At 42.0% G+C, this 13,892-nt stretch overlaps 1 protein-coding gene and 1 long non-coding RNA gene across 2 annotated transcripts; both read left to right on the forward strand.

The window, feature by feature from the left end:
* Positions 1-13,868, forward strand: pgrmc2 (progesterone receptor membrane component 2). The gene is made up of 3 exons (XM_078277452.1): positions 1-384; positions 8,823-8,978; positions 13,494-13,868. Exons 1-3 carry the CDS (start codon positions 42-44, stop codon positions 13,589-13,591), a joined length of 597 nt encoding a protein of 198 aa, XP_078133578.1. The 5' UTR covers positions 1-41; the 3' UTR covers positions 13,592-13,868.
* On the forward strand, positions 9,710-12,001 carry LOC144535149 (uncharacterized). Its single transcript, XR_013503643.1, has 2 exons — positions 9,710-11,634; positions 11,752-12,001. It is a non-coding gene; the product is annotated as an uncharacterized LOC144535149 (long non-coding RNA).
* Positions 13,869-13,892: the final 24 nt, after the last annotated feature.

Consider the following 13,892-nt stretch of genomic DNA (forward strand, 5'->3'; position numbering starts at 1 on the left):
GCAGCATCTGGCCAGGGGCGGGTAAGCGCTAACCGTGCAGTATGGCGGACGATGGAGATAGTTCGAGCGGACCAGTTGACACAAGCGGCGGGCAGGGGCCAGCGGATGAGTCGGACGGGTTCGGCCTCGGCGCGATGTTGCTGAATATCAGTATTTTAGTTGTGGTTGTGGCGGTCTGTCTGGTGGTGTACCGGCGGTGGGGCAGGAAGCTTGTCTCTGCCGCGGCCCAGGGCGACGAGGCCTCGGCGCTTCCCAAGATGAGGAGACGGGACTTCTCTCTGGAGCAGTTGCGGGAGTACGACGGACTCCAGAACCCCCGCATCCTGATGGCTGTCAACATGAAAGTTTTCGACGTGACCAGCGGCAGAAAGTTTTACGGGAAAGGTGAGCAGGGCAATGGGTAGATCACGAGCTGACAGCCGGGTGAGTTAGCTGGCATGTCCCCGCTTATGGTGAGTTGTCCCAAATATTTGGGCGCAAAGGGCTGTGGTTAGCTAGCTTAACGTTAGCTCTTTTGGCTTTGTCTGTGTTATTGAATGGGATGCTACCTGTAAGCTAACTAGCACGACTGTTTCGGGGTCGTGGCCGTTGTGATGATGCATGAACACCTCTAAACTTTATATGTTTGAACACTTAACCTGTTAAACTTCTTAGTTAAAGTTAAAGGCTGGAGATTTTACCCAGCTAGCCTGTGTTAGCTTGTTGACGCGCACACTGACACACTGCACTGTCTGGGTGTCTGGTTTGTAGCCGCTGCTTGTTTACACTGATGGGGCTCATCATGCATGAATATTGGGAACTTTGCACCAATGTTTGAACCTTAAATAATATCAATTAATGCTATATTCACTAAAGTAGAGGATAGTTTATGCAGAACATACGTGTGTTTTGTGGGGCCACTGACCATTCTGCTGTGCAAAGTGAAAATGAATAGCAGCTAAGGGAAGACGTTTGTGAACAAATGTGTACCAAATATTACATTTCTTTACTTTCACAAAACATGCTTCAGTCCCCATAAGTCTTTTTTTTTATATATATTTGTGCAGAGCAAGCCTAACGTGCTACTCAACATGTTCTCCGAGCTGGCTAACTCGATCATCTACTCCGTCATAAACTATAATTATTCAGACAGCATTCCCAGCAGTCTCATGTGTCACGCCTGCCACCAACACCGAGCCAAGCAGGCCTAAATCTATCCAGCTCACCAAATGATGACCCACGGTTTTACAGTAGAGACACACTGGAGTTTAGTTGACTGAGCCACACCATGCATTGTCTAGTTGGTGTTCATCACAGTGCACTCATGGTTCCCCCCCAGAAAAGTTGTGGTGATAGAAGTCTTAGATCCTTTACTTAAGTAAAAGTACTAATAACACACTGAAAAAAAAATAAAAAATTCTGTTACAAGTAAAAGTCCTGCATTGAAAATTCGAGCTGGGCGATATGGAGAAAACAAATATCACGATATTTTGGACTAAACGCCTCGATATCGATACTGTAGGGTTGACTGTTGGTGCTTTCACAAAATATTTTCACAATAAGATTTTTGAAAAATACTCCTCCAGTAATGTGGATATGATGACTAAGTGGGTAAAGGCAAATAATAAAACCGCTAGAATAGTCTGTTAAATTCAGAAAATTGCATCACTTTACTGTAATTAAGCATTTAAAAGCAGGAAAAGACAACACTTATACCATATTATGATATCCAAAATCTAAAACAATATCTAATCTTGTATCACGATATCGATATAATATCTCTCTCTATATTGCCCAGCCCTATTGAACATGTTACTTAAGTAAAAGTGTGTATGTAAGCATCATCAGGAAAATGTACTTAATAAAGTATTAAAAGTAAAAGTACTCAATGCAGGAAAATCCTCACATTTTAGAAACTGGAAACGACCCAAACAGTTGTCAATCAATTAAGTAAATCAGCTAATCATTTCAGCTGGACTTGTAGGCCTATATATTGTTTTGTAGTTTAATCTATAATAAATAAAACATCATATTTTATAAAGCACATGTGTTTTGGGTGCATTTGTAAAGTAACTAGTAACTAAAGCTGTCAGATTAATGTAAAAAGAACAGTATTTCTCTCTGTAATGTAGCGGAGTAGAAGTAGAAAGTGGCATGAAAAGAAAAGACTCAAGTAAAGTACAAGTACCTCAAAGTTGTACTTAAGTACAGTACTTGAGTAAATGTACTTTAGTCACATTCCACCACTGCTGATGGCAGCATGTAGAGCCCAATAGTTTCTGTGATAATAACAGAATCATGGACGGAATTGCAAAATTGAGAATTTAAAAAAGCTCAGATTCCGTAGGGTTCTACATTAAGTCAGTGCTAAAAGCTAACTGGAGATTTAAAAATATGACTACGTCTAAGTTTATAACCGAGTCGCCCCACTGTAACTGTAGTTAACAAGTCTAAAATAAATTAAAAAATATTTCCCTGTGGCTGGGCCTGTTAGGGGGGCAACTCAGGCCCAGTAGGCCACCGGGCTTGCAGTACACTGGGGGAAACCCTGGCACGTCATGCTGACAAGCTACATGTCAGTTGACAGAGAAGTAATTTAGGACTTGTTTGGTTGTCCATTAAAGTTAGTTATGAGCACATAATATCAAACATTGTCTTGGTTCAGCGTCTGGAAAGTGAAAGCTTGGTCCAGTTTCTAAAAAGTGAAAGTGATTTGTTGTAAACTGAATACTTTTTGGGTTTGGTTGGCTTTTGGTGCACAGACAAGATGCGCAGCTGGAGCGTGTGCATTTGTCATTATTTTTTGATCTCTTATACACCCAAATATGAATCAAAAAGTAAAATAATAGCCAGTTGCACCCCTTCACTGATGGTTAGAGGAGAATCCAGCTGGAGGAGTTTTATATTATTATTATTCAGACACAAATCTGACTCGGTAATCTCTTCTTTGTTGTGAGTCATGACATAAAAAAAAAAAAAAACATTCTAATAATAGAAAGCCCAATCAGAACATACAGTATGCTACTGTAGTGTTACTCAGGCTGGCAGTTAAATCTGTTAAAAATGCTTGTTCTTGTAGTTATGCAAGGTACATCTAATCTTTGTGGTGATAAGGCGTCTTTGCCTCATGGTCGGCAGATTGGAGTTTTTTTCTTTCTGTTGCACAATTAAAGGAAGAAAACCTGAGGGCCTGCAGAGTTTTCACATGCTGGTCAGATGATGTTCTTCTGGAGGATAACAGAATATTTTAAACGCAGAGAAAGCGTCAGGGAATGCTCGAGGCGTTGTTTATGAAATGTATTCTAAAAGTTGAACATCACAAGGGCCTTTTTTGAAGAGCCATTACATATATCCGTCAGATTACTGGAAAGTTCTGAGTACAACATGCGTCATTTTAACACAGTATCCTTTGTGATATCCTCTTGTAATACAGCACTGATACTGTATATTCATATGAATCGTTGTTGGTAGAAGTTACACGACTGGACTACAACACAGAGCTGAGCATTATTGGACAGAAACTAATATTGCAAGAGTGATTGCTTCAGTATTGATAATAAGGGATGTACTGTATTTTATTTATAGTATCAAATCATAACGAGTTATCTCAAGACACTTTACAGATAGAGTAGGTCTAGACCACACTATGATATACAAAGACTCAACAATTCCAGTAATTCCGCCAAGAGCAAGCATTTATTGCGACAGTGGCGAGGAAAAACTTCCTTTTTAGGAAGAAACCTCGGACAGACCCAGGCTCTTGGTAGGCGGTGTCTGACGGTGCCGGTTGGTGGTGTGCTGAACAGTGGCAATAATAGTCACAATAAAGATAATGGAACAGTGACTAAAAAATTGTAGTTGTACTAGTTCATGGCGTAGCAGGTCACTGCAGAGCGTAGCAGGTCACTGCAGAGCGTAGCAGGTCACTGCAGAGCGTAGCAGGTCACTGCAGAGCGTAGCAGGTCACTGCAGAGCGTAGCAGGTCACTGCAGAGCGTAGCAGGTCACTGCAGAGCGTAGCAGGTCACTGCAGAGCGTAGCAGGGCACTGCAGAGCGTTGCAGAGCGTAGCAGGTCACTGCAGAGCGTAGCAGGGCGCGGAGCAGGACCACGGCGACAGCTGCAGCCATGATTTAGGTGCCACCCTAATCCAAGGAGAACTGCTAATGTGCATTTTCTTTAAAGGAGGACCCCTAAACAACTCGCAAATACATGCACCTACAGTCAGGTCCATAAATATTGGGACATCGACACAATTCTAATCTTTTTGGCTCTATACACCACCACAATGGAGTTGAAATGAAACGAACAAGATGTGCTTTAACTGCACACTTTCAGCTTTAATTTGAGGGTATTTACATCCAAATCAGGTGAACGGTGTAGGAATTACAACAGTTTGTATATGTGCCTCCCACTTTTTAAGGGACCAAAAGTAATGGGACAGATTAACAATCATAAATCAAACTTTCACTTTTTAATACTTGGTTGCAAATCCTTTGCAATCAATTCCAGCCTGAAGTCTGGAACGCATAGACATCACCAGACGCTGGGTTTCATCCCTGGTAATGCTCTGCCAGGCCTCTACTGCAACTGTCTTCAGTTCCTGCTTGTTCTTGGGGCATTTTCCCTTCAGTTTTGTCTTCAGCAAGTGAAATGCATGCTCAATCGGATTCAGGTCAGGTGATTGACTTGGCCATTGCATAACATTCCACTTCTTTCCCTTAAAAAACTCTTTGGTTGCTTTCGCAGTATGCTTCGGGTCATTGTCCATCTGCACTGTGAAGCGCCGTCCAATGAGTTCTGAAGCATTTGGCTGAATATGAGCAGATAATATTGCCCGAAACACTTCAGAATTCATCCTGCTGCTTTTGTCAGCAGTCACATCATCAATAAATACAAGAGAACCAGTTCCATTGGCAGCCATACATGCCCACGCCATGACACTACCACCACCATACTGCACTGATGAGGTGGTATGCTTTGCATCATGAGCAGTTCCTTTCCTTCTCCATACTCTTCTCTTCCCATCACTCTGGTACAAGTTGATCTTTGTCTCATCTGTCCATAGGATGTTGTTCCAGAAATGTGAAGGCTTTTTTAGATGTTGTTTGGCAAACTCTAATCTGGCCTTCCTGTTTTTGAGGCTCACCAATGGTTTACATCTTGTAGTGAACCCTCTGTATTCACTCTGGTGAAGTCTTCTTTGATTGTTGACTTTGACACACATACACCTACCTCCTGGAGAGTGTTCTTGATCTGGCCAACTGTTGTGAAGGGTGTTTTTCTTCACCAGGGTAAAGTATTCTTCGGTCATCCACCACAGTTGTTTTCCGTGGTCTTCCGGGTCTTTTGGTGTTGCTGAGCTCACCGGTGCGTTCTTTCTTTTTAAGAATGTTCCAAACAGTTGATTTGGCCACACCTAATGTTTTTGCTATCTCTCTGATGGGTTTATTTAGATTTTTCAGCCTAATGATGGCTTGCTTCACTGATAGTGACAGCTCTTTGGATCTCATATTGAGAGTTGACAGCAACAGATTCCAAATGTAAATAGCACACTTGAAATGAACTCTGGACCTTTTATCTGCTCCTTGTAAATGGGATAATGAGGGAATAACACACACCTGGCCATGGAACAGCTGAGCAGCCAATTGTCCCATTACTTTTGGTCCCTTAAAAAGTGGGAGGCACATATACAAACTGTTGTAATTCCTACACCGTTCACCTGATTTGGATGTAAATACCCTCAAATTAAAGCTGAAAGTCTGCAGTTAAAGCACATCTTGTTCGTTTCATTTCAACTCCATTGTGGTGGTGTATAGAGCCAAAAAGATTAGAATTGTGTCGATGTCCCAATATTTATGGACCTGACTGTATGTTTTCAACAAACCTAGGGAAAACGCAGACTAATTAAAATCGAATGCTGTGGCGCTTTTTAAATTTTCTTTAAAATGTAATTATCCAGGTAAGCTGATTTAGAACACATTCTCATTTGCAACAATGACCTGTCACATTCACACAGGTACACATTCATACCTGGAAGCTGCCCAGCACAATCACAGTCTGATCTGCTGGCCACTGGAGTGGTTTTAAATGGGGCTGGGTACCGAATTCAGCAACAGGGAGACAAGTACAGTGTCTGCACACTGGATAATTTATTATTGTTATTACATGATTATTATGTTTTACTGGACTGAAAACAGGGTTTCCGTGGGGTCTTTAAAAGTTTTTAAAATGTTAGACCTTAAAAAGTCTTAAATTTGCTGAAGTATTGTGTTCTAGTTCTTAAATAATTTTAAACAGGTCTTTTTTTTCTACGTCCATGAAACGCTACCTCTACTGCTCTTTGAAATGCTCCCACAGCGCTTTAGAATGTTTGTTTTTAAAGGTCCTATGACGTGCTGCTTTTTGGATGCTTTTATATTAATGGTCCCCTAATACTGTATCTGAAGTCTCTTTTATATAGGCCTTAGTGGTCCCCTAATACTGTATCTGAAGTCTCTTTTATATAGGCCTTAGTGGTCCCCTAATACTGTATCTGAAATCTCTTTTATATAGGCCTTAGTGGTCCCCTAATACTGTATCTGAAGTCTCTTTATATAGGCCTTAGTGGTCCCCCTAATACTGTATCTGAAGTATCTTTTATATAGGCCTTAGTGGTCCCCCTAATACTGTATCTGAAGTCTCTTTTATATAGACCTTAGTGGTCCCCCTAATACTGTATCTGAAGTCTCTTATATATAGGCCTTAGTGGTCCCCTAATACTGTATCTGAAGTCTCTTTTATATAGGCCTTAGTGGTCCCCTAATACTGTATCTGAAGTCTCTATATATAGGCCTTAGTGGTCCCCTAATACTGTATCTGAAGTCTCTTTTATATAGACCTTAGTGGTCCCCTAATACTGTATCTGAAGTCTCTTTTATATAGACCTTAGTGGTCCCCTAATACTGTATCTGAAGTCTCTTTCCCGAAATTCAGCCTTGGTGCAGAATTACAGCCACTAGAGCCAGTCCCACAATGAGCTTTCCTTATTATGTGCCATTTCTGTGTCTGTAGCTTTAAATGCTATTGAGGAGGAGAGAGGGGGTGTGGCCTTAACCAACTGCCATGCTTCACACGTTTTAAAGCCATGATGTCTCTTTCTCATGGGTGGACCAAATTCTCTGGGCGAGTAAAGCAGAGAAAAATTATGTATTTAATGTCAACAAAATATATGCAAATTCCTTGCGATTCCGCGTGTATAAGAGAATTCCGTTTTCATGTGTAGATTCCACGATTCCGTCCGTGTTTTCTGCATCACGGACATCATAGGGCCCTATTAATGGACTAATGGTTGCAGCTGTAATTGAACGCTAATGCTTTCTTGAAGACGTTTTTAAAGGCACTCTTGAGATTACCACCATGTCACATTTAGCATCACAACAACATCTTAATACATCTCGCAGCTCTAATAACAACATGACGCTGAAGCAGAAGTTCTGCTTCGTCACTCTCAGGAGCTTCTCAGAAAAAGAAAAGCATGTCTGATTTTTCGAGAGCCAGAAGTCTCTTTGTGAACTCTGTATCTGTGCTGTTTTCAAGTGCTTAACTTATTGGCAGTCCTGGAGGCTTTTAATGTGAAGCAGCAGTCACGTGAAGGAGGTCTGACGTTACGCCAAGGATGAACTTGTTGCCGGACTGTTTTTGTACAATACCACGGTTGTGCTCTGTGACTCAGTTTGAAACGGCGCAAAAACCTTTTAAAAGTAGAGACAGCCAGAGCAAACGGGGCAGAAAAAGTGACTGGTTCATCCCGGAAAATCAGCAGCAAGCTTGGATTAACAGCAAAGAGTCTCAGTCAGACTGTTGACCTGTGGGAGTGGAGGATGCTCAACAGGGGCTGCACAATATATGATATCAACTGGCACAATAAACAAATCACGAAAAGCTGCGTCATATCGCGAAAGACTTTGTTAGTTGAAGGAAAAATCAGTAGAAAACTGCACTTTAAAACGTAACTGTCATTCTTTTTTTTAGTGCTGCCTTTTATATAAAAAGGTTATGTTTATTTGTGTTTGTTTAATAAAAGAATGCTGGAAATGATTTCATTTGTTTTAAATTCAACAATTTGTTGCATTTTAGCAGAATACTGAAAGCAGCAGAACCGAGTAGACATTAATATCTGTTTATTTATCACAAGCAGGGTTCAATATGACTTTTTTTGTCCACCAGCCAAATGGCTAGGGAATGTTCAGATTTTACTAGCCACTGAATAGATTGCCATTGTTTTTTTGGTCGGTGAGTGAAGCAAATAGGGCTGCACAATGAATCCCAATTTTATCGAAATCTCAATATGGACTAGTGCAATATCCAAATCGCAGGGGGCGCAATATTTGTTAAAGGCAAAAAATGTGTCAAACCATTCTGAATGAAGTATTGTGGTACTGCAGAGACGTCCCGGCCTACAAATCCTATCATACCAAAGAGACTAGACTGACCAGCTGACTAGGCTGAAGAAAAACATATTTGTTTGGTACAGATCCTCGCAAAGATCACACTATTATCATTTAAATGTTTTAAGATTTAATATTAGTCAATGAAAATGAGAATAATGATACAAACTTGATCATTTCCTTCAATATCATCCAATATCAGTCAAAATAATCGCAATTAGATATTTTCCTCATATCGTGCAGCCCTAGAAGCAAATCTACCAGCCACGTGCATATTTTACCAGCATTTGGCTGGTAAATTGTGCTAATTTTGAACCCTGATCGCAAGTAATATCGTTATCGCAATATTCCACAGCCCTAATGCTTGATCTCTTGTGCATCCTGACTCATCTGGACTTCATGTTTTCCTTCTTCAGATGGTCCTTACGGCATTTTCGCTGGCCGGGACGGTTCGAGAGGCCTGGCCACCTTCTGCCTGGAGAAAGACGCCCTGCGGGACGAGTACGACGACTTGTCAGACCTCAACGCTGTACAGATGGAGAGCGTGAGGGAGTGGGAGATGCAGTTTATGGGTAGGCTTGTTTCCTGACGATCCCGCCAGAGAAAAATGCTCCACCGGTATTGATTTGGCTCAGATTTCACAGATTCATCCACAGGGCCGCTGTATATTCAGTCGGGTCAGACGGAGGATCCCAAACACAAGTTTGTCTTTTGTTTGTTTTTTCGGCAACAGCATCCACTGCTTTTACATGTTGTATTACAGTTTGAACAGCACAGTTTGCTGTATGTTGTTAAATTAGGACAATTTAAAGCTGCTAGCCAGTACACACATTTGTAAACGAGGCTGTTGAACCGATTCTCACACACACACACACACACACACACACACACACACACACACACAGTCCTTCGGTTTATGTTCAGAAATAAATCAGCCTCTGCTTGGAGAGGAAAAAACTGATTGCAGGGTTGCAGATTCACTGTGCGTCCAACAAGAAGAACTATAAAAAAGCTCAGTGCTCAAAAGTCATGTTTTATACCGTAATGAATATTGATTGATTGTTTATATGCACAGAATAGAAAAATACTAAATGCAAGGAAAGAATCCCACGGTAACAACAGATATGCAGGTAGAGCCAAAATGCCAAGATGAGGAAACAATGTGGGAGCAAAATAACTACAGACAACAATCAGGCAATCATCTGCTCAAACCCAAAGATACAGGAATGTTAGAGATTTAATGACAAAATAAAAATACACTAACTGCTGCAATGAGAAACTTCTTAACACATTTTGTAAAAAAACCTCTGGAAAGGGCCGGTTGGCTCAGTTGGTAGAGCGGGCGTACACATGCAGAGGTTTATTCCTCGATGCAGAAGGTCCAGGGTTCGAGTCCGACCTGTGATGGTTTTCCTGCATGTCTTCCCCCCTCTCTCTCCCCTTTCATATCTCAGATTTCCTATCTAATAAAGGCAGAAATGCCCCCCAAAAAAAAAAAAAAGCTCTAGAAAGATTTTGATTCTGCAAGAAATTCAGAATGTTTGACGTTCTCGACAATGCAGGCCAAGCTGAAACTATTAGTCCATCATTTTTTAATAAGCACTACTGCCGGGCCATTCTCTGGATCCTTCTTCGCCAGAGGCAGCGTTTGCTGCTCTTCTCTGTTTCATATCAGTATCAACTGAATCTATTTTGGATTTTGGACCATTGCTCAGACGAACCCAGTAACCTGATGATGTCGCCGAGAACTCTGAGACAATGTGACGTCATCTTTCACCATTTTCTGATGATAAATCGAGAAAATACCGAGCAGATTATTCCATTATGGAAATAATTGTCAGTTGCAGCCCTAGTTTTGTCACAATTTTGATAGGTAAATGAAGGAAAAAAAATCCTGACATTTATTAGATCAAACGTTGTATGGATTAATTGAGAAGATAATTGGCAGATGAAACGATAATTATATAAAACCGTTAATAGTTTACTAACATATATAAGGGTAAGAAAGCCAGAAAATATTAACATTTAAAAACCTGAAACCAGTGAATTGTATGCATTTTTTTTTTTTTGGGCTCAAGAAATCCATCCACTATCAAAATAGTTGTGTCGATCAGCTAATTGATGAAATGACTGACTGTTTCTGAAACGTGCAGTTAAACCAAACTTTGGGGAGTGAACGTGAGACAAACCTCAAGTAAAAATATCCTCTGCCAGCACATCTGCTGAGAAATAGGAAGCACTGGAACTGGAAGGAAACGATGGGCTCAGATACTTTTATATGTCGGTGAATCACATCCGCGGATTAAATGTAACGGGGATGCACAGAATCCAAGATTCGGCTTTGGATTCAGCCGAATATTGGGCTTTTTGACGGGGTTTGGTTTCTGCCGAACCTTAGAATATTTTTCCACCGACCCCTACGCTTGCACTACGCGCGCTACGCTGGTCGACGTAATGACGGCGCCGTTGATTACGGGAAGGTGTTTACGTAGGTGGACCGTGCAATGAAGTAGGCTGCGAGAAAGTGAAAATGGAACTGGTGAGCAGAAAACATGTTGTTTGGCAGTACTTTCAGTCAAAAGAAGGCCATTCAAGTCCAGCTACATGTTCAACTTGCAATGCCGATTTGTCTGGTGGTGGCGAGGACCCTAAACAATACACACCATCACCGCTGTTACAACATCTGGTATGAAACATCTGAAAGAATACGAGTTGTGCATGAAGGAATCTACAGACAGCAGCCAGAATGCAGCAACTTCAGGTACGGCAAAGGAAGGACAGTCACGGCTAAAAACTGGTGTTAACCAGACGCCCATTACCAGCTTTGATAGCACTACACCGAACAAACCGTGGGCCTCAGATCATCCACTGGCCAAAGCCATTCACGCAGCAATTGGGAAAATGATAGATAGGATTCGGTATTCGGTTTCGGATTCTGTAGAATCTTAACCAGTGGATTCGGTATTCGGCCGAACCCCAAACATCTGGATTCAGTGCATCCCTAAAATGTAACACATATTTAGGTCCTATTTTTATAGTCTGTCGTTTAAATCCTTTTCTCAAACGTGCTTGTGTTTTATGTCAGTCAGGTGTTCTTTTTGAATCCATGTCGGGCCTCTGCTCACTTGAGTAACAGCAGAGTGCACTGGACGCAGATGACACATTTAAAGCTGGAATGGGCAGCAGCTTTGGAAGTTGGCGGCCGCAAACGATGTCTGATTAAACCATGTAAGAAGATGTCAGTAAATTACTCTCAGCATGCTGTTGATCACAGTCCAGAGTTCTCCCTGATGTCAGGTCAAAATGTAGGGCATTCATCAACCATCCTAGTTTTCTTTTCACTAGGCTCACAAGCAGCCATGTCTGAAATCCACCTGTCCCTAAATGGCGGTCGGTCATCCTTCCAACACCGTGACATGCATGAACTGGCTGTGACCATCACCACAATACCCGCGGTGACGTGGTATTATCATTTTTTGGACTCTTTGCTGGCAGAAAGTTACAGGAGAAAAGGTGTCGTGTGATATTAAATATAATGAAAGCTATAATTATTGTTATCCTCAATGACTACTACGATTTTGTATTCAAGAGATTATAGAGAGAAAAAAAATGACATTGCTCATCACTTCAGCTTTGCACAAGCTGATGGACAGTCCATTACATAGGCTATATGGGGGATTTCTTTTGTGTGTCATATTATTATGAATTATTTCTACGCTTAACGTTTAATATAATACATGGCAGGGAAGGTAACGACATTTCTCCGTTCTCAGCTGAGGTGGACGTGGACACATTAACGTTACCGCTGCAGTGACTACCATTGCACATTAGCCTCGCAGCTTGCGGCGTTTCCTTCCTGCTTATAGCTTAATCCCGACAATACCGCACAGTTAAGTTCCAGCCTGCATGCACGTTTTGTAGCCTAAAACGGAGCAGCTTACATTGGTAGAGAGAGCAACAAGTCCTGCCGAGTCGCCCTCTGTGCTGCGAAGCGTCTGCACTCGGCATTGTCGGCAAACATTTTTTTATTTGATGTTTTTCACTTTATTGACTTCATAGAGTCTGTGGAATGGACGGAGAGGAGTGAAAGCAGCGCGGCCTTAAATGACAGCAAAGATTATCATTCCAATGGAATTATTTCTTTATTGGAATCATTTGGAAAAGTTGGTTTTGAATCCGATCATCGGTTCCAAATTTAACGTGCAAGTTTAGTTTTTCCGTAGCGGCCCGGCGAGGCGCTTGTCAGTCCCTCCAGAAAAACCTGATTATGTGATCGCATAATTCAGTGCATAATCGGTCAAAGTCTGCATATTTATGCGGGCGGGGGGGGTGCATTTTTTTTCAAATACGCCACATAAATTGCCGATTTCCACGCAAAATATGCAGGGCTTGCATGATTTCATAATTCCCGCATTTTCGTTGCAAAAAAAGTCCCATATTTCTTAGCAGAAAGTTGAAAAATGTTGCGTTTACTTCACACAAGAGCAAATACAAAGGCGCAGACATTCATGTTGTGTGCTGTTTGATATTTTTTAGAAGATACGAACGCATAAAACTCATGTTGCCATGGGAACGTTATGAAGTGACGTAATTACGCGACGTGAACATCATCGAAAAGCTGCAAACGCCGCGATGAAGCCACGATGAAACCGCAGTTTGTGCAAGTTCCCACAGTTTCATCGCATAAAATTGCATAAACAGTTTTTAAGAAAACGTGCCGCATAATCAAGGATTTTTTTGCCCGCAACAATCACATTTTTTTTTTCTGGAAGTAAAGTAGGCAGCGCTCCATAAGTGTGGCTGAAAAAGCCCGGTAAAACTGTAAATCACCACTGAATCAAAATAAAACGTTCCCAAGCATGTGACCCGCTTCAACACCCCCCCCCCACCTCAAAGAATCGATAAGAACCGGAATGGAAAGGAAGAATCTGAATTGTTAAAATCAAACGATGCCCAACCCTAGTTGTAAAAGCTCTCCTAATAAAAGTAGGATTACAGCACGGAGCGCTGACCTAGGATATGTCCCCGATCGCCAACCCTGTTTTTAACGCGAGATACATTTTTTTTTTTTCCTCGATATTTTCCAGAAAAATATGATTACGTGGGGAGGTTGCTGAAGCCCGGGGACGAGCCGTCGGAGTACACAGACGAGGAGGACATCAAGGACCACCTGAAGCACGACTGAGGCGCTTCCATCACACCGACCAAAGCCAGGAGCCCCAAACAGCTGCGACAGACACCCCCTCCCCCGCAGACCTCCTCCTCCTCCTCCTCCCGCCCCATCGATCTACCCGCCACTCCTCTTCTCCTGCCCCCCACTCCCCCAAAACTCTTCCCCCTCCCTGAATCTGTCTGGTGCCGTGGCTGTTCTGGAAAGGGGCAGGACTCAAGTCTCGACGCCCAGACCTCCCTCCCTCTTCATCCTGCCAAGAGGAAGCGATTGAAAAACCTTCAATGAGGGCTTTTTAAATAACAGAAAACATGTC

This window comes from Sander vitreus, chromosome 20, assembly GCF_031162955.1.
Source record: "Sander vitreus isolate 19-12246 chromosome 20, sanVit1, whole genome shotgun sequence".
In the NCBI taxonomy this organism is placed as follows: Eukaryota; Metazoa; Chordata; class Actinopteri; order Perciformes; family Percidae; genus Sander; species Sander vitreus.

Excerpts from the sequence above, each read along its gene's own strand:
- pgrmc2 (XM_078277452.1), top strand. The coding sequence starts at position 42 with ATGGCGGACGATGGAGATAGTTCGAGCGGACCAGTTGACACAAGCGGC. Across the intron at positions 385-8,822 it reads CAGAAAGTTTTACGGGAAAG|ATGGTCCTTACGGCATTTTC; the intron begins GTGAGCAGGGCA and ends TTCCTTCTTCAG. Across the intron at positions 8,979-13,493 it reads GTGGGAGATGCAGTTTATGG|AAAAATATGATTACGTGGGG; the intron begins GTAGGCTTGTTT and ends GATATTTTCCAG.